The sequence below is a fragment of the Ranitomeya imitator genome, chromosome 8, assembly GCF_032444005.1.
Source record: "Ranitomeya imitator isolate aRanImi1 chromosome 8, aRanImi1.pri, whole genome shotgun sequence".
Taxonomy (NCBI): Eukaryota; Metazoa; Chordata; class Amphibia; order Anura; family Dendrobatidae; genus Ranitomeya; species Ranitomeya imitator.
In genome coordinates this window covers 30222472-30249328 of record NC_091289.1, presented here as the reverse complement: position 1 = coordinate 30249328, position 26857 = coordinate 30222472, and the positions used below count along the sequence as shown (strand labels likewise).

At 44.7% G+C, this 26857-nt stretch overlaps 1 protein-coding gene across 2 annotated transcripts in view; it reads left to right on the top strand.

The window, feature by feature from the left end:
* PXK (PX domain containing serine/threonine kinase like) overlaps positions 1 to 26508 on the top strand; it is a 57251-nt gene extending 30743 nt beyond the window's left edge. The window contains exons 12-19 of one of the 2 annotated variants that reach the window (XM_069736646.1): positions 5831 to 5909; positions 6278 to 6326; positions 9730 to 9807; positions 10511 to 10597; positions 10815 to 10884; positions 12310 to 12369; positions 18716 to 18750; positions 24600 to 26508. In XM_069736646.1, coding sequence (XP_069592747.1) covers positions 5831 to 5909; positions 6278 to 6326; positions 9730 to 9807; positions 10511 to 10597; positions 10815 to 10884; positions 12310 to 12369; positions 18716 to 18732 — 440 coding nt within the window. In that variant the 3' untranslated portion in view covers positions 18733 to 18750; positions 24600 to 26508. The remainder of the gene's footprint in view (positions 1 to 5830; positions 5910 to 6277; positions 6327 to 9729; positions 9808 to 10510; positions 10598 to 10814; positions 10885 to 12309; positions 12370 to 18715; positions 18751 to 24599) is intronic. The other variant, XM_069736644.1, reaches the window with a different exon arrangement.
* Positions 26509 to 26857: the final 349 nt, after the last annotated feature.

The window sequence follows — 26857 nt, the reverse complement described above, 5'->3', positions numbered from 1 at the left end:
CATAATCTCAACTCAGCCAAGCTGCAGTACCACATTCGGCTCATTCACAAGTGGAAGTTTGGACCCTGACTAGTTGGCAGAACTAATGGGTTCTGAATTAAAAAAAAACAAACAAACAAAAAAAAAACAACAACTTGTGTTTCCGAAAACTATCATTAATTGGTGAGAACACCAATTAACATAAGTTTAATACACCCTGTTATGTGGGTCCTGTACTCAGGATTGTCACTTGTTTGCCAGAGTGCAGACCTGTCCTGTATTACAGGCCGCCAAGTAGGAACCTTTATCAAATATATATAATTAGGAAAATGAACAAATGTCCTCTCTGAACCTGTAAGAAAGGTCGCTGTGTGTAGCTAAATGTGCTCTGCTGTCTCACTGTTTTGGTAGAAATGTAAGACTTTTTGCTTCTGAGCTGAATGATACCACTATGAGCGGAGGCTGGACTGTGTGTATCCTGTTCTCTTCATCCTGAGCAAAGTCACATAAGGAGCAATGAGCAGCAGGAGGAGATGGCAGGGAACAGCAGCAGTGGTAAATCCTACAGCCGTCCCTTCTGTGTCATTTGGCTCCGGCTGGTTTGTACTGAATTCAGTAAAAGACTCAGATTAACCGTTTACAAGCAGCTCTGTCCTCTTAGCAATTTGCTACTTTAGAAACAGCCATGTACATCTCCAGCAGATTAACCGTTTAGAGACAGCTATGTTCCCTTCCAGCAGATTAATCCAGTAGAAACAGCTATGTTCCCCTCCAGCATATAAACCCTTTATAAACAGCTATGTTCCCCTCCAGCATATAAACCCTTTATAAACAGCTATGTTCCCCTCCAGCATATAAACCCTTTATAAACAGCTATGTTCCCCTCCAGCATATAAACCCTTTATAAACAGCTATGTTCTCCTCCAGCAGACTAACCCTTTATAAACAGCTATGTTCTCCTCCAGCAGATTAACCATTTATAAACAGCTATGTTCTCCTCCAGCATATAAACCCTTTATAAACAGCTATGTTCCCCTCCAGCATATAAACCCTTTATAAACAGCTATGTTCTCCTCCAGCAGACTAACCCTTTATAAACAGCTATGTTCTCCTCCAGCAGATTAACCATTTATAAACAGCTATGTATTCCTCCAGCAAATTAAACGTTTAGAAGCTGTTACGTTCATTCTGAATATCCTACCAAAAACAGTCAATAAATCTCCAAAAAAAATTATAAAACTATTACATTTTATTAATCAACAATTACGAACAATAATAAAAGAAGCCATGCTGTTTAGCAATGGCATATAAGAAAATTTTTTTTTCGTATGTATTGATCAAATTAGGTTCACAGATGGAGCTAAAAAAGGGGGATACAACTAAGGGTACATAGAGTTGATTAGTCACTTGGTCATGCAGCATAGGAGTGTACATCAAAAAGTAGAATATATCACCAAAAAGTGTGTGAAATAGTGTGCAGCTAACACACTTAAGAAAGTATCACTATGATGATTGTAATATCAGTGTGGCTGTCACTCAAACACATACAAAAATGAAAAAGTAGATTATCATGTACAACAAGCAAAAAAATACAAATGTGCAAGGCCTAATTATTGTATAACACACATTTGTATATGACCATATAACACCAGTGAATTGCAACTACAAGCATGACCAATACTGACCAAACACATAGTCAAAACAATTGCATCTTACCCATGTCCCTGAGTGTACATCCATGTAGGCCAACGCACGTTTCGCAAGGGCTTCTTCAGGGGGTGGCACATAGGAATGTGCTTTTTCATGTACTCTCCTATGCTGCATGTCCATGTGACTAATTTATTACTCGATTACTAACTAAACTCTATGTACCCTTTGTTGTCTCTCTTTTTTAGCTCCATCTGTGAACTTCATTTGATCAATACATATGGAAAAAAAGTTTCTTTATATGCCATTGCTAAATAGCATGGCTTCTTATTATTGTTCGTAATTGTTGATTAATAAAATGTAATATTTTTGGGAGACTTATTGATTTCTTTGTCTTTGGTAGGATATTCAAAATGGGAAGATAAAAGTTTCTAAAAGTTTAATCTGCCAGACTCCATAATATCCAGTGTGGTCTCTCTGCTTAAGTTTGCAACAGTGATGAAACTGGACCGTTTTTGACATTATCCCGTTTGTTCTTAAACCGGAACAGACAAGTGGAAGTGTGAACGTCCTCTTACAAGGATTGTCTGTCTGCTGTCTCTAACATCATGTCCTCCCTCTATCTGAAACTAAATCTCTCCAAAACTGAACTTCTTGTGTTTCTCCCTTCTACTAACCTCACTCTACCCAACATCGAAATTACCCTGGAGGGTTCAACCATAACTCCCAAGCAGCATGCCCGCTGTCTTGGGGTCATATTCGCCACCGAACTTTCCTTTACTCCCTATATCCGATCACTCACTCGCTCCTGTCACCTGCATCTTAAAAACATCTCCAGAATCCGACCTTTTCTCACCATTGAAACTGCTAAGACTCTTACTGTCGCTCTTATTCATTCTCGTCTGGACTACTGCAACTCTCTTCTGATCGGTTTCCCTCTTACCAAACTTTCTCCTCCAATCCATCTTGAATGCGGCAGCCAGGGTCATATTTCTGTCCAGCCGCTTCACCGATGCCTCCATCTTGTTACAGTCATTACACTGGCTACCCATTCGCTACAGGGTCCAGTATAAATTAATCTCTCTCACCCACAAAGCTCTCCACAGTTCTGCACTGCCTTATATCTCCTCTCTCATCTCCGTCTATCGCCCTACACGTGCCCTCCGTTCTACAAATGACCTAAGCCTAACATCCCCCGTAATCCGAACCTCGCACCTCCGTCTCCAAGACTTCTCTCGTGCTGCGCCAGCTCTCTGGAATGCACTTCCCCAGACGATCAGACTGATACCTAGCCCCGACCTATTCAAGCGCGCTTTAAAAACCCATCTCTTCAAACAAGCCTACCACATCAACTACTCAGTAAACTAACTTTGCCCTGTTCCCTCCTTCCAAATATTACTCTGAATCTGCACCCTACTATTCATCTGTCTCCACACCCTCCATGCACACGATAACTGCACTTGATACTTGACTATTGCACTTAAACACACGGGCTGATGACCGGATCATGCAGCTTCATATGAAAATCCCTATTTATTATAATTGCCAGACCTGAAATAACAAGCACTTTTCACCTATTGTGTCCCCCCATTTCCTTGTAGATTGTAAGCTTGCGAGCAGGGACCTCACCCCTAATGTCACTGTTTAAATTGTCTTACCTTGTACTGAATTTATTGTCTGTACATGTCCCCGCTTAATTGTAAAGTGCTGCGGAATTTGTTGGCGCTATATAAATAAAAAATTATTATTATTACTGAGCTCCGTGGATGGTCCAACTTTTAGACCCTCCATGATACATCTAGTGCTCTCTGCTCAGTCTACTTCAGAAGAGGAAGATAAATGTACATGAAATATGTAATAAAAAGCCATTCAGCATGTAGAAGGAAGAACTCAGAAGATCTCTGTGCGGCAGCGTAGGAGGTAATCGTTTATAGGAAAACTTATCTGCAAAGAAATATCGATAATTAAGAAAAATAAATGTGCTGGCATGGTGCTGAACCTCCCTCCTCTTATGAAACTTGCCATGCGTGTGACCTGTGTCTGATGGCATCAGCCGCCATGAATAAAGCTCTCAGATCTCCCGGCATCGTCAGGGCACACGGCGCTAAATACATTAAGCGATAAGATGTGGAATTAATTGCCTTATATTCCGGCTTTTACTTACGGACGCTTTTGTGGAGTCTGCAAATCTCCTGCATCTGACAACCGAGCAAATCTAATTTCACAGCAGCTCCAGCCGGGAACATTCGCTGTAATTACAGAACGGCCTCATCATCTTTTGTCCCCGATTACATCCACTGTCATCAGGATTCATTTCCCGCATTTGGTGTCTCCTGATTTGTCTCTAGTTGCCTCATTTACTCCGGATTGCAGCAGTTTTGTGATGCAGATTCTGCTCGGCCTGGGCAGGTGAAGAACATACTTTTAGTATGTATTAAGGTCATCACCGCACACAAATGTGGCAATTTACAGCACAACGATGTCCACTTTCCCAGCCGCACCGTGGGACACTCTACTATTAAAGAGATGGTCACTAAAATATGTAGCGAAAAGGCCATAAAAACTTAAAGGCGTTGTACAACTCAAACAAACGGATTGGTGAGGGTCCGACCACTCGAACCTACACAGTTTGGCACACACGGCAATTTTTATCCCCAGTGCAAGATTGGATTGCTGACTGCCGCTCCATTCATTCTCTTTGGGGCTGCCAGAAAAAGCAGAGGACAACACTCTGTAGCCCAATACCAAGGGAATGATTGGGACATAGGTCTGGCAAGCGCACCGTCGCTCTATTCAAAGCGCACCGTCACTCTATTCAAAGCGCACCGTCACTCTATTCAAAGCGCACCGTCACTCTATTCAAAGCGCACCGTCACTCTATTCAAAGCGCACCGTCACTCTATTCAAAGCGCATCGTCGCTCTATTCAAAGCGCACTGTCGCACTATTCAAAGCGCACTGTCGCACTATTCAAAGCACACCGTCTCTCTATTCAAAGCGCACCGTCGCTCTATTTAAATCGCACTGTCACTATTCAAAGCGCACTGTCGCACTATTCAAAGCACACCGTCGCTCTATTCAAAGCACACCGTCGCTCTATTCAAAGCACACCGTCGCTCTATTTAAAGCGCAGTCACTATTCAAAGCGCACCGTCGCTCTGTTCAAAGCGCACCGTCGCTCTATTTAAAGCGCACTGTCACTATTCAAAGCGCACCGTCGGTATATTCAAAGCGCACCGTCGCTCTATTCAAAGCGCACCGTCACTCTATTCAAAGCGCACCGTCGCTCCATTCAAAGCGCACCATCGCTCTATTCAAAGCGCACCGTCACTCTATTCAAAGCGCACCGTCGCTCCATTCAAAGCGCACCATCGCTCCATTCAAAGGGCACCGTCGCTCTATTCAAAGGGCACCGTTGTTCCATTCAAAGCGCACCGTCACTATTCAAAGCGCACCGTCGCTCTATTCAAAGCGCACCGTCGCTCTATTCAAAGCGCACCGTCGCTCTATTCAAAGCGCACCGTCGCTCTATTCAAAGCGCACCGTCGCTCTATTCAAAGCGCACCGTCGCTCTATTCAAAGCGCACCGTCGCTCTATTCAAAGCGCACCGTCGCTCTATTCAAAGCGCACCGTCGCCCTATTCAAAGAGCACCGTCACTATTCAAAGCGAACTGTCACTATTCAAAGCGCACTGTCACTCCCATTCTAACTGGAATAAAAGTTCCCTTTCAACCAATTGGTGCTAGTCCCAGTGGTCGTATCATCACCAATCGACAAGTTGTCACCTATCTAGTAGATAGATGATAACTTGTCTCCAGACAATCGCTTTATCTTAGACTTTAAATGAGAGGAACATTTCCGGTGAAATTCTGATTTGTAAAATGCACCCAACTTGGCATTAAAGGGATAATCTGGCTTTCAGAGGAAAAAAAGTGAGGATGTTGATATTCAACACGTCCAATGCTTCGTTCCCCCGCGAGATCTGCAGTTAGAGGAAGGGTCGTTTATCTGCCCTACTTGCTATAGGGGTCTATGTAAATTGACGCTCTGTGCAAAGTGTAATATTTGCTGGTTTAGCATCAGGCTTTAAACATGCAGGTTGCATGGAGCGTACATGTTCTTCAGGCCAGAATGACAAGTCATTGTGAGTGTTTGTATAGTAAAAGTGGTGATGGAAGCCTAAAATGCCTAACTTCTGTTTCAGTGTCTGTCCTGGAGTCCATCCTGTCGTGTGAAGCCTGTAAATCGGGCGTGCCTTCCGTGCCCCAGCTCCTTCAGATGCCGTGAGTCTTCTCATCATTTATGTCGACAGACGATGGGTTTGTAGTCATGTGACATATGTTTTTTAATGAGTTTACACTAATGATAAATATTCAGGGGCTTCTTGTATAGGAAAGATCCGCACCAGAGAAGCTTAGTGAGAAATTACAGCTAGAATGTGTCTTGTTACATTTATAACCAGTAGATAGAAAGAATATTGGAAAGTTAAGAAAAAGTTATGAAAAGTTATTAAAATGTCCATATATATCGCCACCTGCAGGTCGGTTATTAGTATTGCAGATGCTGTTAGCAGTTCATAAGGGCCAAAGATGTAGAAAATACCTAAAATGTCACCAGTTTAAATTAAATGTCTTTCTTCTCCCCCATTTAGGTTATTTAGTGACGTGATGCTGATGAATACGGAAAAACCTCAGTTTAAGGTACATTGTGGGGATGGTTACTGTTTGGTTTAGTACTGGGTGGGTGGTCATTTGTCACATATATTTCCAGTGTCTGCAGAATTGTGGTGCAACAACCTAAATCGTGTATGCACACAGAAAAGGAAAAAATAAGTGCGGTCAGAGCAAATAACGACATTTGTACTATACATAAGTATAGCAGGGCTTTCTGCAAGCAGGATGGAGTGTGTGATTAAGCTCTGTTACTAGTATTACACAGTTCATACAGTTGCACAGCTATTCAGCCCCTGCCGTTTCCCGTGTTTTGCTATCTCACAACCTGGATTTTAAGTTTGGTTTTTTGTTGTTTTTTTTGGGAGGGTTTACATCAGTAAAATAGGAAAAAAATCACTGAAAACTTTAGTGTGCATAACTGTTCACCCACCTAAAGTCAGTACTTTGTAGAGCCTCCATTTCTGGCAATTACAGCTGCAAGTCGCTTTTGATCTTTCCACATGTTACCAATGGAATTGTTGCCCATTCCTCAAAGCAAAACTATTCAGCTCCTTCACGTTAGATGGTTTCGTCTTGTGAACAGCAATCTTCACGTCTGATCACAGATTCTCCATTGGATTAAGGGACTGGGCTTTGACTAGGCCACTCCAAAACATTTACTGAATCGGGTTCTGATCAAGAATATCCCTGTATTTTGCACCATCCAACTTCCCCTTATCTCGGACCATTTTCCCTGTCCCGGCTGCCAATAAACATCCCCAGTGAATGATGCTGCCATGTCTCACTGTGGGGATGGTGTTCTTGGGGTGTTGAGCTGTGTTGGTTTGATGCCAGATATAGCGTTTACTTTGGTGGCCAAAAAGTTCAATTTTGGTCCCGTCTGAGCACAGCATCTTCCTCCATACATTTAGGGGGTCTCCCACATGTCTTTTGGCAAACTCAGAACAAGCCTAACAATTTTTGTGTGTAAGGAAAGGCCTTTTTCTGCCCACTCTTCCATAAAGGCCACCTCTATGGAGTACGGCTCATCATGGTTGTATGGACAAATACTGGGAAATCTGCAGCTCCTTCAGGGTTACCTTTGGTCTCTGTGCTGCCTCTCTGATTAATGCCCCTCTTGCCCCGGCTGACCATTTTTGTGGGCGCCATCTCTTGGCAGCTTTGTTGTTTTACTATCATATTTCCATTTGATGATAATGGATTTGATGGTGTTCCGGGGGTGGGGAGGGGGGGGGGGGCGGGGGGTCATCAGAGATTAGGATATATATATATATATATTTTTTTTTTTAAACTGAACCCTGACTTGTACTTCTCAACAAATTTGTCCCTGACTTGTTTGGAGATGTCCTTGGTCTTCGTGGTGGTGTTTGGAGATCTCCTTGGTCTTCGTGGTGGTGTTTGGAGATCTCCTTGGTCTTCGTGGTGGTGTTTGGAGATCTCCTTGGTCTTCGTGGTGGTGTTTGGAGATCTCCTTGGTCTTCGTGGTGGTGTTTGGAGATCTCCTTGGTCTTCGTGGTGGTGTTTGGAGATCTCCTTGGTCTTCGTGGTAGTGTTTGGAGATCTCCTTGGTCTTCATGGTGGTGTTTGGAGATCTCCTTGGTCTTCATGGTGGTGTTTGGTTAGTGATGCCTCTTGTTATGAAGAGAATTGCTTGCACCAGAAATTTTCAGGGGCTTCATAGCAAAAGGGGTGAAAACATATGCACATGCCAATTTTAGTTATTCGATCCTATAAATTTAATTTATGCCTATATTTTTTTCTCACCAACTTAGACTATTTAGTGCTGATGAATCACACACAAATCAGATTACAACAAATATTTACACACAGGTGGTAATGTAACAAAATAGGTCAAAAGCCAAGAGGGGAGAATATTTTCGCAATCCACTGTAAATGACTCCTGTCTATTTCACACAAAATCTGTAGAAAGGCACAATCCTGCAGCCCTCATCCCCCACAATAAGATAAAACTGCATGTTGCACACACCAATGTGTGCAGGAACTGTCCAGTTTACTTCAGCATTCTGCCATCACTATAGGTGCCAGAACCTCATTTTCCTCACTTCCTAGTATGCATTGCTCCTGCCATTGCCCAATGGCTTGTTTGTCCTAAAGTGAATGTCATATTATTTCTGTAAGCAGTTTTACAGCGATAGAGACAAAGTTCCGCCCCCACTTTCTTCCCGCGGGGCGACAAAGGCCTGCCCCCTCTTCCTTCCTGCATGGTGATAAAGGCCTGCCCCCTCTTCCTTCCTGCATGGTGACAAAGGCCTGCCCCCTCTTCCTTCCTGCAGGGCGACAAAGGCCTGCCCCCACTTTCTTCCTGCGGGGCGACAAAGGCCTGCCCCCACTTTCTTCCTGCGGGGCAACAAAGGCCTGCCCCCTCTTCCTTCCTGCATGGCGACAAAGGCCTGCCCCCACTTCCTTCCTGCGGGGTGACAGGCCTGCCCCCACTTCCTTCCTGCAGGGTGACAGGCCTGTTCCCACTTCCTTCCTGCGGGGTGACAAAGGCCTGCTCCCACTTCCTTCCTGCGGGGTGACAAAGGCCCGCAACAACTTCCTTCCTGCGGGGCAACAAAGGCCTGCCCCCACTTCCTTCCTGCAGGGTGACAGGCCTGTTCCCACTTCCTGCGGGGTGACAAAGGCCTGCTCCCACTTCCTTCCTGCGGGGTGACAAAGGCCCGCAACAACTTCCTTCCTGCGGGGCGACAAAGGCCTGCCCCCACTTCCTTCCTGCGGGGTGACAGGCCTGCCCCCACTTCCTTCCTGCAGGGTGACAGGCCTGTTCCCACTTCCTGTGGGGTGACAAAGGCCTGCTCCCACTTCCTTCCTGCATGGCGACAAAGGCCTGTCCCCACTTCCTTCCTGCGGGGCGACAAAGGCCCGCAACAACTTCCTTCCTGCGGGGCGACAAAGGCCTGCCCCCACTTCCTTCCTGCGGGGTGACCGGCCTGCCCCCACTTCCTTCCTGCAGGGTGACAGGCCTGTTCCCACTTCCTTCCTGCAGGGTGACAAAGGCCTGCTCCCACTTCCTTCCTGCGGGGCGACAAAGGCCTGCCCCCACTTACTTCCTGTGGGGTGACAAAGGCCTGCCCCCACTTCCTTCCTGCTGGGTGACACACCCGCCACACTTCCTTCCTGCGGGGTGACACACCCGCCACACTTCCTTCCTGCGGGGTGACAACAGCCTGCCCCCACTTCCCTCCCACAATCACCTTGTATACTACTCGGAGCAAAGTTCAGAAAAGATTAATGCTGGTCTCCCAATACTGGAGGAGAGGGGGATTGATTCAGTTGACATTACAAAAAGGGGAGAGGATGGGACGTATCGACTAGAGAGACCATTGGAAAACTTGTGCATGGGAAAAAGCGAAGAGTTGTACGAACATTCCGATTCTGGAACGAATTTCATTATTTTTTTATTTTCCAGATTCCTACAAAGTTAAAAGAAGCTCTGAAAACAGCCAAAGAATGTATGGAGAAGAGGCTCGCAGAGGAGCAGAAACTGGTAATGTCCCTGCCAATATTAGATTGTGCCGAGATGACATTAAAGGGGTTCTCCGGTTAAAAGAAACTATCAACTATACGCAGGACAACTCTGACGGGTGGAGGTCCAACCCCTGGGACCCGCACCGAGAACGGGGAACTTTTATGCTCAATACAAGATGGTGGGCCGACCGGATGCCCGACCACTGCTTAATTCATTCTCTATGGTGCTGCCAGAAAAAGTGGACATAGGGAATGGAGTGCTGGTTTAGCATGCACGCTAATGGGGATAAGTGTCCCAGCAGTCGGACCCCCACCGATCAACAAGTGAAGGGTCTGACCCCTGGGATTTCTCTTTGTTCATCACTTATAAAACTGGAAACTATATTATTAAAAATCAGGAGTCTCCGTAAAGGATGAGGAGGTTTACTTTAGAAAAAGGGGCTTTATTGTGATATTTACAAGGTAAAGCAGTAACGCAATGACGTTCCTGTTCATCTTGCGGTGTCAGACAAAGCCCCCCTAATAGTAATATTTGTATTTAGTGTGATTGGTAATTTTATGTAACCGTAGGGGGCAATATTGACCACAAGTTTCTTTTTATATTGAAATCTATAAATCTGTAAAGAGAAGTTTCTTATGTATCACTATAAATCAGAGATAAGGTGATAGACCGCCTGTCTTCACACCGGCACTAACCCTTCCCCGCACATGTTACCGTGTAGATCTACCAGCACAGACGACTGACACGAGCACAGTCACATCACGGCTCAGAGGAGGAGAAGAAAAAGAGGAAAATTCTGGCACGAAAGGTAAACTAGAAATATATATGTGTATATAAGTACATATATATATATTATGTGTGTGTACCAGAATGTTCCTATTCACTGACAGCAAGTCTCATTTCTCGATATTTTATTAGAAACTTTCAGCGCTTTATTCTAGAAAAGCATAAACCCCTTTTATTGCACATTTTCCATCTCAAGGACCAAGTCTTCACCCCATATCCCTTGTTCTTGCATTCCCTAGAAGTCAAAACGCACAAACTGCGAATCCGGAGAGGAGCAGTCCACGAAATGCAACAACTCAAATAATTCAGGTAATAACTTTATAGATTTTTTTTTCTTTTAACATACAGAGGTTTTGTCCACTTTAGAGGTGTTGAAAAAATACAATCTATACTAATAAATGACAGTATTCACATAATTTGCAATCCAGGGCCCGGCCGCTCCGCTCTGTTCCTGCACGAGTATTTCCTGTGATAGCAAGTGACCGCTGCTGTCTGTGAAGGGGGCTGGCTGGCTGCACATATCAAAAAGCTAATCCAGCCACCCTCTCAGTATATACATGGACGGAGAAGGGGGCTGGCTTAGCTATTGAAATGAGGTGGTAGCCAGCCGAAACGCAACTATACGCTATGTAGTGGCCGGTCACATTCACTTCAATATGGAACTGTGGTGTTACGGCTCCATACACAGTTTACGAGCGCCTACAACTCTCATCAGATCTGTTAGGGCAGTCTCACACGTCCAGATAATTCCAGTACCGGAAAAAATCGGTACCGGAATTATCCGTTTCTGTGGCACATCAGTGTGGCACACGTGTGCCGCCCGTGTGCCCACTGGGTACCACACGCACCGGTACCACACGCACCGTGCTGGGTACCACACGTACCAGCATCTGGTGCTGAAGCCGCGATTCATATCTTCCCTGCAGCAGCGTTTGCTGTAGAGAAGATATGAATAATTGTGTTTAAAATAAAGATCTATGTGCCCCCCCTCCCCGCTGTTCTGAAAATACTCACCCGGCTCGCTCCCTCGCTGGCGCTGCTTCCTGTTCTGGCCGCATCTTCTCCTGTATGCGGTCACGTGGGGCTGCTCATTTACAGTAATGAATATGCGGCTCCACCCCTATGGGAGGTGGAGCCGCATATTCATGACTGTAATCGGCGGCCCCACATGACCGCTGATACAGTAGAAGATGCGGCCAGAACAGGAAGCAGAGGGAGCGAGCCGGGTGAGTATTTTCAGAACAGCGGGGAGGGGGGGCACATAGATCTTTATTTTAAACACAATTATTCATATCTTCTCTACAGCAAACGCTGCTCCAGGGAAGATATGAATCGTGGCTTCAGCACCAGTGGGGGGGACAGCGCTTAATGTAGCGCTGTCTCCTGCACGGCACACGGACGGCACACGGACTGCACACGGACAACGTCCGTGTGCGGTACATGTTTTACACGGACCCATTGACTTTAATGGGTCCGTGTAATCCGTGCGCTCTCACGAACACTGACATGTCTCCGTGTTTGGCACACGGAGACACGGTCCGCAAAAAATCAATGACATCTGAACAGATGCATTGATTTTAATGCGTCTACGTGTGTCAGTGGCTCCAGTACGTGAGGAAACTGTCACCTCACGTACCGGAGCCACTGACGTGTGAAACCGGCCTTAGTTGTAGTCACTACAGCTTTTGCTTCCTTTTTCATCTATTAAATACGTCCGTCATTTCTGGTTCTCAGGCTCTGGAACAAGTTCTCCTTTGACGTCTCCCTCATCTCCGACACCACCTTCAACAGCAGGTCAGTATCGATGGTTCTTCATGTCTATGTGTAGCCCAGTAACCTTGCCTTTAAGATGGATTGCACACTTCAGCCCACCTGGCTTACAGCGCTCTCTAGACCCCATACACGTGCACGCTCAGTTTGGTCGAGCGTGCACGTGTTCCGATTGGGAAGCTGCTGCCAGGCACCTCTGATGTCGGCGTATGTCCCCTCTGATATGGGTTTTTAAATTCAACATGCCCCATCCGTAGCCCCGCTGCCGATATCATGGGAGACCCTTACTCACCCGGTCAGGCATTTCAGACAACGTCGGACTAGGTCTGATACTGTAAGCCCTGGTTCCTTACAGGGGAACTAACCTAAAAAACCCTTGAGTATTTGGTCATAAAATGGGAACAGTCATTACTAACCCAATTTCCTTTCCAGGAACAGCTAGAAGGTAAGTTGTGGTGCGATGTGCGCTCCGGCCAGAGCTGCCTCCGCTTCTCTCCGCACCGGCTGCTCTCATGCACGCTTTGTGTCCACACATTGCACCTCCTGATCTCTCACGTCATCACATCATCGCATTTACCGGAAATATTCTGCGCTGAGATATTTCCACCCTTTTCACGCGAGCAGGTTGTGGTGCAATGGATAAAAGGGACGTTGCTGTTACTGCAGAGAAATTAGTTTGGCTTTTTAATTAAAACATTCACTTTGATATGTTCTATTGTGATACATAATTTATAGTAATGAAAAAAGGAAATGTGTAAGCCAGTTTCTGCTTCCCATTTCCGGTGTCTCTCCATTGTGGGGGGTGGCAGATACCCCACCGTTGTCTTTGACAGGGTGAAATAGTTATATTAGCATTTGTTTTTTTTGTCCATTACTGCACCCATCTACTATCTATCAGACTCTGGACTTCTTTCAGGTTTCCTAATCTCCCTTCCTCGCATTTCAGCCTTCTATTCACACACCATCTTGAATTTGAGATGTTACTCTGCTTTCTTCCTCTCTATGCTCTGCTATCAATCCCCTGCCGGGAAGACAGATTCATTTTTTTTTTTAACAACAAAAAAAAAAAGCTGAGACTGTGTAGTCATGGAGGTTAAACTGTACCTTCCTTCATTATAATTGTGTGGCAGGAGCTGTCTAATCATCATCAGTAACTGTGATGAGCGTTTCTGCAAAAACTGTGGAGAAGCACTACTTTAGCCAGATGGTAAAGATTACCTGGGGACACAATGTAGGGAAAAACATAAAGGGGACACCAGCTCCACTTTATTCTTTAGATTGGTGGGATATCAAAGGTCAGAATCCTCACTTTATAAGATGTGCAGTTTCACCGCATGGCACACTCTACGTGGTACTGTGTGCATTTAGTATGCACTTCACAGGTGGCACTACAATATTATTTTGGTTTTTGATTTACTTATATCAGGAAGGTACCATAGTCCACCATTCAACAGGGGTGGCCCCTTTTTTTATGAAAGCAGTTGTGTTTCTGTAATTTCATAAAATGCATTATTAGCACACACTCCTTATCGTGTGTGAATTCACTCCTGTGTATTTTATAGGTTTTTTTTTCTTGCCAAGGCCTGATGGTGCATAATTATTTATTGATTGATAGATGTCGGACAGGTTTTCCTAATTATGTAAATATTCAGTGATCGATGTTGGTGAGGAGTGATGTGACTAGAGACTTCCTCCAAATATCTAAACAAAGTTGCTACGGGATATCTATCGAGGATCGCTATTGTCCCCTCTAATCGCATTCTCCCACCAGACCTGAGATGTAGGGCGAGCATACAACTTCCGGAGCGACACAATCCTCCCTACCCCAATGTGGAATTCAAGGGTCACTCCCTCTGACAGTGCCATCATAGAAACCTCAATCCGTAGTCTATTGCATTGACATACACTACTCACAAAAAGTTAGGGATATTTGGTTTTCGGGCAAAATGTACGGAAAACGTAAAAAGTTCCCACTACATTGATATTTTCTCTTGAAAGGAGGACATTTAAGTAGAAGCATGCAGTAATTGTTTCCTCATCTCCAACAGTTTATTGAAACAAAAGCCTATAATAACATTGGTGGATATACCCCCAAAAATGCCAGTGTCTCAATGACTTGTCTTGTGGCCTTGAGCATCAATTACAGCTTGGCAACGACATCTCCTGCTGTTCACAAGTGGAGTTATTGTCTGCTTAGACATGGCATCCCACTCTCCTTGAAGTGTGGCCCTCAGGTCATTGAGGTTCTGGGGTAGAGAGTTACGAGCCTCTACACGGCGACTCATCTGATTCCATAGGTTTTCTATTGGATTCAGGGCTGGAGAAAGTGCAGACTGCTCCATTTGAGGTCCCCCCGTCTCAGCAGCCATTCCCTAATGGAGCGACCTCGATGAGCTGGAACATTGTCGTCCATGAAGATGAAATTCGTCTGGTGTTGTTCGTGCAGAGGCACAATGACTGGATTAATGATGTTCTTCAAGTAGTAGGGACTGGTCCAAGTGTAGGGCAGCTCTGTATTGGCTAGACACAACCTGCCCATACCGTAACACCACCACCCAAGGGTTGGCCGCCGACAACAGTGGCTAATGCATAGCACTCTCCTTGACGTCTCCAACATTGTTGGCCATCATTTCTGCTCAGTGAGAACAGCACGGAGGCCCACTGGTCCCTCGTCCAGCGTAGATGACGCCTGTGTCTGGTGCTGTGGTCAGGTACCCTGCCGGTCGTCTAGCACGTAGACCACGCTGATGTAAACGGTTTCGAATGGTCCGACATGACACTTAAATGTGGCTGGAGTTGTGTGGCATCATCATCTGACTCCGAAAGGCATTGTTCAAAATGAATCAGTCATCAGTGTTGGATGTGGTCAAAAGACATCCACTTTTCGGCCTTTGTGACTCTTCCAGTACCTCTGTATCTCTGTTGCACCCTGCTGATGACTCTGTGACCCTCTAAGCTAAGTGGTCACTTCCGTCTGAGAACATCCTGCTTGAGGCCTCACAATGGCGAAGTCCTGATCTTCAAATGTTAGGTGTCGTCTTGGTCTCATGATGTCAAAATGTGAACAGCATGATGAGGACAACAGTTTTTTTCCCAAGTCTAATTGAACCTCAAAATTTAATGGGGCAATTTATGGATCCAACACTTATTAATTTTGCCATTAAGCTCCTTGTTGGAGAACAGCAAGCTGTGCAATAAGTCCTGAAACATTGAACAGTTGGACACGTGGATCAAAAGTTTAGAGATGGTCACGTAAAGTTCACCTGAAAAGATTAGAGTGTATTTTAGGTTCATCCTGAAATTTCACCCGAAAACCAAATATCCCAAACCTTTTGTGAGTAGTGTTTACGTCATTAAGGATATAACAACAACAATCCCCAAAATGGAAGCGGTCAATGTGGCTTAAATTCCATAAGTGTCATGGACTCCACAAAAATGTCTTCTAGCATTGCTGTCTCTTCTGGTGTATATCCCCCATGCTGATTGTTTCCATCACGCTATCATGCTAAGACATCGCTGCGCCTTTGTGTATTGGCGGGAGCATTCCCTGAACCCATCGTGGAGAATGTCGTCCTCCCTGCTTGTCAGAAATGTCGCCTTGGCCTAAACACATTCTCGTCATTGCTGTCTATATAACTACATTTATGTTAACTCTTCATCATGAAAAGTTCGATACCCTCAGGCCACGTTCACATGTTCAGTATTTGGTCAGTAATTCTATACTGGGCAGAGAGAATGCTGTCAATGTAACAGCAAGGGGCAGGGGACTCCGGGGTCATGTATTTTGAAGACATCACTTGTGACCGATGGGCTTTCAATATTCGGTAATCGTCTTCCTAATATCACCTTTTTATCCTGCCCTCAGATTAGGAAGAATAAACCTGGTATTCCATTACTTTTTCAAGGGGTCATTCTGCTAAAACATTTATCCACTGGATAAATAAGTGTTCAGTTGGTGGGGGTCCAGTGATTGGGAACCTCACCGATGTAGAGAGTAAGGGTACTGTAACCCCTCAGCAAATGGTGTGCTAGTGGTCGGCTGTATGAAGACTGCCGAGTCAGGAGCTGTCCAATCATCATCAGGAACTGTGATGAGTTTGCCAAAATGGAGAATCTAGACATGGAAGAGACACAGTATTTAGAGATCTCTTCCCTTCCAAGCTGACGTAAGCGTATAAAAATTAAAGTCTAACGCTGTATGTTTTGTATCATAGCCTGATACAAGTGCTACATCACCGCAGTGTATACAAAGGATGTCTCCTGACTGATTCTCATGGATTTAAATATTTCTAAATCTTTTTATGGAAAAAAAATCCATGTGCTTGCTTGCTAAAGCTGCTCTGTGATTGGTTGCAAGTTATACATCCACCTCAATGTATTTAGTTTAGTCATAGAAACCATTATTGTTTACATTGTTGTATTCAGGACAGTAGAAATAAGGTTCGGTTACAGGAGGACTTTTGATTTCATGACTACAGTGACTTGCAAAAGTACTCACCCCGCTTGGCATTGTTTGTGTTTTGCCATCTCACCACCTGGAATTGTACTTTGTTTTTTTGGGGGGAGGGTTTGCATCAGTTCATGTAAAGAACATGCCGACAACTGTGAACATTTGGTTTTCTTTTTTTTCTGAAGCAAACAACAAATAAGACAAAATAACTGAAAACTTCAGTGTGCATAACTATTCACCCCCCTATAGTCAGTACTTTGTAGAGACTTCTTTTGTAGTATTTACAGCTGCAAGTCGCTTTGGATAAGTCTCTATGAGCTTTCCACATCTTGCCACTTGGTCTTTTTGCCCATTCCTCAAGGTAAAACTGCTCAAGCTCCATCAAGTCAGATGGTTTCCTCTAGTGAACAACGATCTTCTAGTCTGACCACAGATTCTCCATTGGATTAAGGACTTATGGCTTATGTCATACGGACAGATATTCCAGCCTCTGCTCGGGAACTCTGCAGCTCCTTCAGGGTTACCTTTGGTCTCTGTGCTGCCTCTCTGATTAATGCCCTCCTTGCCCCAGCTGAGAGTTTTTGTGGGCGCCATCTCTTGGCAGGTTTATTGTGGTACCATGTTCTTTCCATTTGATGATAATGGATTTGATGGTGCTCCGGGAAAACATCAGAGATTGGGATATTTTTTATTTTTTTATAATCCAACCCTGACTTGTACTTCTCAATAACGTTGTCCCTGACTTGTTTGGAGATCTCCTCGGTCTTCATGGAGATCTCCTCGGTCTTCATGGGGTTGCATGGAGATCTCCTCGGTCTTCATGGGGTTGCATGGAGATCTCCTCGGTCTTCATGGGGTTGCATGGAGATCTCCTCGGTCTTCATGGGGTTGCATGGAGATCTCCTCGGTCTTCATGGGGTTGCTTGGAGATCTCCTCGGTCTTCATGGGGTTGTTTGGAGATCTCCTCGGTCTTCATGGGGTTGCTTGGAGATCTCCTCGGTCTTCATGGGGTTGTTTGGAGATCTCCTTGGTCTTCATGGGGTTTGGTTAGTGGAGCCTCTTGTTAATGGCGTTGCAGCCACTTTGTCCTTTCAGAAAAGGTCAAGTGTATATACTGACAGACATGTCATGACATGTGATCGCACACAGGGGGACGTCCTGTCACTAAGCATGGGACTTATGAAGGGAATTGCTTGCACCAGAAATTTTTAGAGGCTTCATAGCAAAAGGGGGTGAATACATATGCACATGCCAATTTTTAGTTATTCAATCCCATAAACTTAATTTCTGCCTATATTTTTCTCTCTTCACCAACTTAGACTATTTAGTGCTGATGAGTTACATACAAATCAGATTACAAACATATTTACACAGGTTGTAATGTAATAAAATAGGTAAAAAGCCATAGCCTCAGGGTAAATAATTTTGCAAGCCACTGCAGATAGCTTTCCTTTAGAGAGTTAAAATGCCTGTTCATGTAGTCCTCATAAAGGGATGAGTCCCACCTCAGGGACTCCTATCTATTGTTCTTCCATGGCTGCAAACGCGTGGCCTGGAATAATAGAATGTAATGGCCAGCCGTGTATGTGCCCTGCTACCCCATTCATGTTCTATGGGAGGGAGGGTGATGGCCGAACACAACAGTAATCCATCTATCCATTGGATAGTTGTTAATTTTTCTAGACTGGAATACCCCTTTAAGAAAGGAGTGCAGAATCTTAAAACTATTAATAAAGTGGGTGAACAAAATTCGGGGGGGGGGGATGTTAAAGAGGAAACAAAAAGTCCCCATTCTTTAGTGTACAGACCAGTGGATTTTTTTTGTTATATATCTGATGAGTAATATTGTTTTTGTGTGTTTTGTCTAAGATGTTATTGATCGGTGTCCTTTTTTTCCTCCTCTGCTGTCTTCTATGTAGAGCATGCATCATTTTGAACGTGAAATATCGGTAAAGTAAGCAAAATGCTTCTTTTGTCGCTAAAAAAAAAAAATGCCAGCTGTTACCATGCGAGGGCAGTGTGGAGTATTGCCCCATCACCACACTAATGTGTCCCGTTATTATTTTACATTTTTGCAGAATTTTGTTTTAATAAAAAATTTTTTTGCCATTTGCATTTCACCCATGAACCAGGTTAGAGCTCTCCTATTGGCATAGTATGATGGTTGCTTGGATAAAAAAAAGGAGTCTAGGACAATTTTAAGCAATTGTCAGAAATCTCCCCCTCCAGTCCTCGGCTGATGAAATGTATTACATGGAGGAACGTAGTATTACTGTTGCGGAGGCTGTCGCAACAAAGGAGCACAAATGCCACACAAAAGTGGGTGTTTCTTGTTTGGGGGCAGTCACAGGCTTATGTCCTGGTTTTGCCTATTAGATTGTGGGCATTTATGGTAGTACAGCAAGCAAAGATCTTGAAACACATATTTTAGACAGAATTTTCCATGTTATACTATTTGCAGGACCCCCTCATCCTCCAGAAAGAGTGTACTTCTTGGGCTGGTCACATCAACAACTGTGGCTGGTACTAGACTCATGGTTCCTGCTCTCTACTGATGACTTTTCAGTAGAGATGGGCAGACCCCTGGATATTCGGGGCCAGCGGATTCAGCCAAACAGTTAAAAAAATTAAAAAAAGTATTGTTCTGGTACTCAAACTTTGACAGCGCTTCAAACACTGCCTATGATCGGCAGTAAAATCAATACCCCCGGTCAGACAGCTGTGGTTCCCACGCTGTCAAATGATGGCATGGGAAGCGCCGCTGGGATTGGACGGAAGACGTTTACGTGTGGTCACTGGCTATCGGCTGATGGAAATACTCCTCCCATCAGCCGGTGCCTGCTGCCGCTAATAAAAGAGAGAAGGTGCAGCTGATGGAAGTATTCAGCCTGCACACTAAATAAATTAACAAAAACAAACCCTGGCGTGGGTTCCCCTGTATTTTTGATAACCAGCCAGGCAAAACTGACAGCTGCAGGCTGTAACCCTCAGCTGTCAGCTTTAACAAGGCTTGTTATCGAAAACAGAGGGGTTCCCACGTTGTTCAAAATAATTTAAATAAGTAATCTTAAAAAAAAAAATTGTGGGTTCCCCCCAATTTTTGCCAGCCAGCCAAGCTAAAGCAAACAACTGGAGTTGGTATTTTCAGACTGATAGGTGGCTTTGGCTATTGCCCCCACCCCTCCCCTAAAGATAGCTGCCGCCCATAAAATGCACATCTATCTATTAGATGCACCAATTCTGGTACTTTGCCTGGCTCTTCCCACTTGACCAGGATCCAAGAAATATTATTTCTCCTTGCAGAGAGTGACATATTAAGTATGCCGAGATGAGGAGACTTAAAGCTGCAATGCTCCTCTGGGATATACCCTGAAACACAGTGTCTGCAAATAGAGATTCTGGTTTGGCTTTTATCCTAAGTAATGTGACAAGGCTCGTTAAAAGGTTGACATTGACTTCTAGAATTGCTATTTCCAATAGGTGACACTGGAGTTCTAGTCCTCTTCTACTCTGATGGAGGTATCTTATGGACACCTCTCCATTACTAAGCTGTGGGCTTGATATCACCAGACACTACAAAGGTGACATCGACCCCACTTGCCAGTGCCACAGGGCAAGAGGGAAAAGTCAGGCAAAGCGTCATAATTGGCACATCTAATAGATGCACCTTTTCTGGGCAGCTACTGGATATTTTTAGGCTGGTGTGGGACCCAATATCTGTGGCCCCTTAACAGCCTGAGAATAAACCCCCCCAGGGACCCCACGCCGGTTCTTAAACATTTAAATAGTAAAAAAAAAAAAAAACTCAGTGGGGTCCCCACTATTCTTGATAACTTACCTGGCTAATGCTAACAGCTGAGGGTTACAGCCCGAAGCTGTCAGTTTTGCCTGGCTGGTTATCAAAAATACATGTGAAACCAGTTTTTTAATTTATATAGAGCGCAAGCTGATGAATACGCCCATCAGCGACGCCTGCTCTCAGTTATTAGCAGCAGCAAATGTAGGCCGATAGGAGTAGTAGTCCCATCAACCAACGCCAGTGACCAGAGGTAAACTTTTTACCTCTGATCACAGCTGTTGGCTCACGCTGTCATTTGATAGCGTGGGAACCACGACTGTCTGAGCAGCAATGATATTACCGCCGATCAGAGTCAGTGTTTGCGTACTGTCATGCAGATAACAGCGTGAGAAACACCCAGTGTTCAGGGGTGCCAAACCCAAACAATAACTTGTGAAGTCCATGCCCGAACAGTAGGTGTTTGGTATAGACCCCAAACTTTTCTTTTCGGGTTCGCCCATCTTTACTTTTCAGCAGTCTCATTATCATCACAGATGGGATTAGTTAACTGCTCTATGTACAGTAGATATCACATGATTCACCATTCCCAATAGGTGATGTCACAGCTCACCTCCTCCTCCTGTACAATGTCTGCCAAGATTAGAAGATAATCATCACATATTTTGGCAGCAACAGACCACTACAGCTAAGTAACGTCTGAGCCAATTTCCATGTGGCTCTCCAGAAAGTATAAGAAGTGGAAGTCTAATATAAATTCCTTGTTTAGTTTTGAAATGGCAAAATTTATTTTTAAGGGTTATTCCCATCTCCAAGATCCTATATGTAGTAGGTGTAATAATAGCAAATACCTCCAGTTAGAAATGTAGCACCGTTTTTCTGATTTGCTTGGTCTCTTTCCTCATGTGTAGGCATTGCAGGACCTTGGGTATCCATGGTTACAACCACTGATATAGTGAGTAACCTAGCTGCTAGTGGTCGTAACCATGGATACCCAGGGTCCTGCAATGCATGCACATGAGGAAAGAGACCCAGCGAATCAGAAAAACTATACATTTCTAATTGGAGGTATTTGCTAATAATATTATTATTACACCTACTACATACAGGATCTTAGACATGGGAATACCTCTTTAAGTTTGTTTTTATTTTTGAATAAATTGAAATATGAAAAAAAACAAAAAACTTTAAACAATAGGTCTTTTCTGATGGTATATTCCCTTTACAATGAAAATGTCAGCACTGTGAGGCCTACAAATAATTTGCCTCTTCAAAAGCACTGATCTTTGTATGAATGTATAGTCTAAATAATCCAGATACTATATCTACACCATACCACCACTACACAAGGAGCAGAGAGCCTCTCTTTATACTCACCTTTTGATCGGGTGCAGTCCGGCGTCTTGACCCGACCTCTACCGAAACGTCTGCTGTCCTACTCCAGTCCTCTGCCTCCATGCTGGATCTGCTTCTACTTCAGCAGGTGAACATTTAAGAGCCAATTTGTCAAAGTTTTCAGGTTTAAAACGCCTAGAAATGGTCCTTTTTTATGCACAATACATTTCTGGGGATTTTGTGTTTGTATTCCAGTCCTAGCTCCATACGGGGAGTTGATATTTCTTGAACACAGGCTCTTTGGACCATTGTAAAGTGATTACAGTCCAGGTAATCTGTCTTTGGTAGTGTGGGAGGAAAGTGGCATACAGAGAACATAGACGCTCCCTGCTGATGTTGTCAGTGCCTCCACCCTTTATGAGAATACGGGGGGGGTGCCCCTATGGATTTATTAGAAACCATATACTCGGTAGTTTCTCTTTGCGTCTCTTCATATTAGGGCTCTTTCATACATGATCATTGGTCTGATGACCTCTTCATATATTTCCGGACCACCATGTTAAAACTCAGCAGATGTCAGGCACAAAGGGGTTTGTGCCCCCATAAAGCACCCCCGGATGTAATGTGATATTGCACCTAGGTTCGAATAGCCCCGACCGTCTGCCCTTTTATATATTGAAGAACTCCGCTACAGATTGCGGTTGGAGCGCCACTTCTGTCATTTGTACCAGAAACAGCGCCACTCTCGTCCAGGAGTTGTGTCCGGTATTACAGCTGTGCCACATTTAAGCCAGTGTGGCTAAGCTGCACTACCACACACAGCCTGTGACCAAGCCTGGCGCTATCTTAAGACCTTTATTTTTCCACATTTATTTTCCCCCCACCCTGAATTTCTAGATGTTTTCTGACTTTCTATCAGGCCATTAGATTTTAAGTTAAAGGGAACCTGTCACCCCGAAAATCGCGGGTCAGGTAAGCCCACCGGCATCAGGGGCTTATCTACAGCATTCTGTAATGCTGTAGATAAGCCCCCAATGTTACCTGAAAGAGGAGAAAAAGACGTTATATTATACTCACCCAGGGGCGGTCCCGCTGCTGGTCAGGTCGGATGGGTGTCTCTGGTCCGCTGCGGCGCCTCCCATCTTCATTACATGACGTCCTCTTCTGATCTTCAGCTCCGGTGCAGGCGTACTTTGTCTGCCCTGTTGAGGGCAGAGCAAAGTACTGCAGTGCGCAGGCGCCGGAAAGGTCAGAGAGGCCCGGCTCCTGCGCACTGCAGTACTATCCTCTGCCCTCAACAGGGCAGACAAAGTACGCCTGCACCGGAGCCGTGGCTGAAGATCAGAAGAGGACGTCTAGGAATGAAGATGGGAGGCGCCGCAGCGGACCAGAGACACCCATCCGACCTGACCAGCAGCGGGACCGCCCCTGGGTGAGTATAAGCTAACGTCTTTTTCTCCTCTTTCAGGTAACATCGGGGGCTTATCTACAGCATTACAGAATGCTGTAGATAAGCCCCTGATGCCGGTGGGCTTACCTCACCCGCGATTTTCGGGGTGACAGGTTCCCTTTAAGCTGAAATTCTCGTTTCGGCCAAGACGTGTGATCTTGGATTCTTAGAGTCAGCGTTGTTTTAATTTCTCATAAATTGGTCATCCACATGAAAATAAGACATTTACCTTAATCAGAGAAATCTGCTTCTTTCTCCTCCTGGAGTGATTATTCAATGCTAAAATCAGTATTCAGTGAAGGTAGATTTTCCCCATTAGGGCTTGTTTTCACTTGCGAGGAACATGTCCGTGTCTCGCATGTGGAAACGAAGCTCTGGCGTCGGCACTCCGGAGCGGAGCGTGCGGCTGCATTTGTTGCTATGCGGCCGCACGCTCCGCTCCACTCCACAGCGCCGGCGCCAGAGCTTCGTTTCCACATGCGAGACACGGACATGTTCCTCGCAAGTGAAAACAAGCCCTTAGTGAGAGATGACAGTTGCTTTTAAAATTCCATGTAGGGGGAGGAGCCAGAGAGCGACATGTTGCAAGTAGTTCTCCATAGAATTTTATGAGCACCAAGTGTCATCTACTCTCAGGTTGGGTTCACATTGGGTTATGGTGGTACGTTTAACGGACTACGTTACACCGCGGTATAATGCGGTGTAACGTAGTCAGTTAACGCCGCCATAGACTGCCACGTCAGACGCATCGCTAGCGCTTGCCCACAATGGGCATGCGCTAGCAATGTGCGGTCATTGAGTGACGAACCCAAGATGCGGGCTGCAGCGTTTCCAGGTCAGTCACTGCTGGCGCAGATGGAGCTAGCAGATGCTCCATCTGCGCTAGCGCTGTGCCAAAGTCGGCACTTGCGTTAGCGCAGTCCGTTGAATGGACTGCACTAACGCAATGTGAACCTAGCCTTAGTAATGGGGAAAGTCTGTATTTACTGAAGACAGATTTTATCTTCGAATTTAGAATGAAAAAATAATTGCGGTACAAGCGGAGAAAGGAGCAGATTTCCGCTATATAAACTAATGATTAGGTGTAAAAACCAGCTCCACCTCTTCATCTCCATCCAAGATCACCAAGACCTGTCAAAGATCTAGAACATTTGGCATTAGAGAAAATACCAGTGATATGATATTCTTCTATGCTAATTCATTTTTTTTCGATTTAATTAAGGAACGTCTACATTTGCGATACCGGCCCCCCCGCCGCCGCCTCCTCCGCTATTCTCACCTGTCTCTCCTTCAAGTAAAGAGATGCCAACTGACTTGGCCGTGCCCGCTGTGAACGGTACAGACCGTGGTGCCCTACTCCACTCCATCCAAAGCTTCAAGAAAGGAGGGCTGAAGAAAGCAGTGACGACAGACCACAGCGCCCCCCGCATCAGCTGAATGTGGATGTACACCGCCACTCACAACCTATCGCTGAATAGCAGGCTCTCGGTAACGAGAACACCTTACGTTTTAAGGAAGGTTAATAGTAGGAAAGTAGAGATCCCGACTCTCCTAGTAAACATGCCTTGCAGACCACCTATCAAATGAGGAATAGGGGGTATATAAATAGAAAAATAATTTTACCTGTAAATTGAAGTCTGGTCATGATTTGATGCCTTTACATAGGGAATCCTCACCCTCCTGGCACAGGGACTCTCAGCGGCAGCTTCATCCATAGGTTATAGACCAGTAATGAAAGCAGAACGACGTTTGGGGACTTTTTCCTGCACTTTTTAAAAGGTGGATCTGGGCAAGACTTAGAGTTTTATTTTTATTTGCCTTTTCTGAGACAGATGCACCAGGCACAGTCTGCGACTATTACAGAAATGTCTATGACGGGAATACTCCTTTAAAAGGAAGGTTTCATCAGAAAGTACAATATTCGCACCGGCCTAATATTAGACTCATAAGCCCTGATTCATGAAGACAGGCGCTGTACATGAATAAGAAAGCACCGAATTCATTAAGAAGTGCACGCTCCTTAATAAGAGTGCCACCACTCATCAGTGGTGTGTGCCAGAAAGCTTGCTCCATCCAAGGACCGGAGTAACGTTTCTAGCATATAAACACCACTACGATGAGTATGGCGGGTGTAACCACGTACTGACTCATCCCAAAACTGGCACGTACCTGGCGACAGTTGCACATTTCTTCAGCGTTTGATGAATCGGGGCCTTACTTCCTTCAAGGAACGACAGTCTCATTATCACCACAGAACTATAAAATATCACCTTCTTATACATTAGCTAACAAAAGGATTCACCATTCACAATAGAGGACGTCACAGCTCACCTCCTTCCCCTCCCTTCAGAGTTACCATTAGTCAGTCTATTGCTACTAATACGTAGCGGCCAATGCAAAATTATTTTTTTTACATTAAAAATCGGCTTTGATTTGAAAAATTTAATTATCAAATTCAAAACATCGATTTGAATAATTGGGTCATTTTCTGATGACGTTTTTGCACCTAGCGCACCGCTTCCGCTAGTTGTAGTGCCGCCTTTTCCACACCCGCTTGTAACAAAAGGCATCATTCAACTTCTGTGATTGACCCATTTACCCCCGGTTATAGCTCCAGCCCTAGGAAACGTGTTGGGAGGATCTGTAGATCTAGAACAGTGTTCCCCAAGTCCGGTCCTCAATAGCCACCTACAGGTCATGTTTTCAGGATTTCCTTAGTATTGCACAGGTGATAATTGCATCACCTGGACAGGCAAGCATTCAATGATCTGTGCAATACTAAGGAAATCCTAAAAACATGACCTGTTGGTGGCTCTTGAGGACCGGACTTGGGGAACACTGATCTAGAACATAGCACATTCCAAGATGGCGCCCGGCGGCGTGATTTATCACTTTTAATATTTCCATTAGGACAGTCACACGTGTTTACAGTGTTCACTATATTACCAAAATCCGTTACATGAGGTGGGCAGAGGAGAAGATGGAAGGTACAGCCGGCAAAGAATCTCATTTCTTTTTTTGTTTTTTTTTTGCACTTTAAATTGTTTTCAGAGGGATCTAGTGTATGATTATCGGGCTCAGTAATACAATGTATATTCAGTCATATTTTTATTAAAAATAATAAACCCAAACTTTGGTCTTGTGTGAGTTTATCATATAAAGGAATCTTAATTGGAATTACCTTGTTGACTTAATGCCATCATTATCTGGACATTTTACCCTTCACCACAAATCAGAATAGAGACCACAAACCCAAAATTGTTAACATGACTGGGCCTTTTTTTTATCCCTTACGATTTTGTTTAATTTGGTGTGTAAAATAATTTTTTTTTTCTGTTCTCCATAAGGTCGTCTAGCATAAAAAAAAAAAAATGCACCTGTAACTGGGGCTGGTATATTACTTCCAGTTACAGGAGAATTTGTTTTTCTGGCTTCAGTGCTGAGTCTCTCCTAAGACCCCTCAGCTCCTGCTCCCCCTTA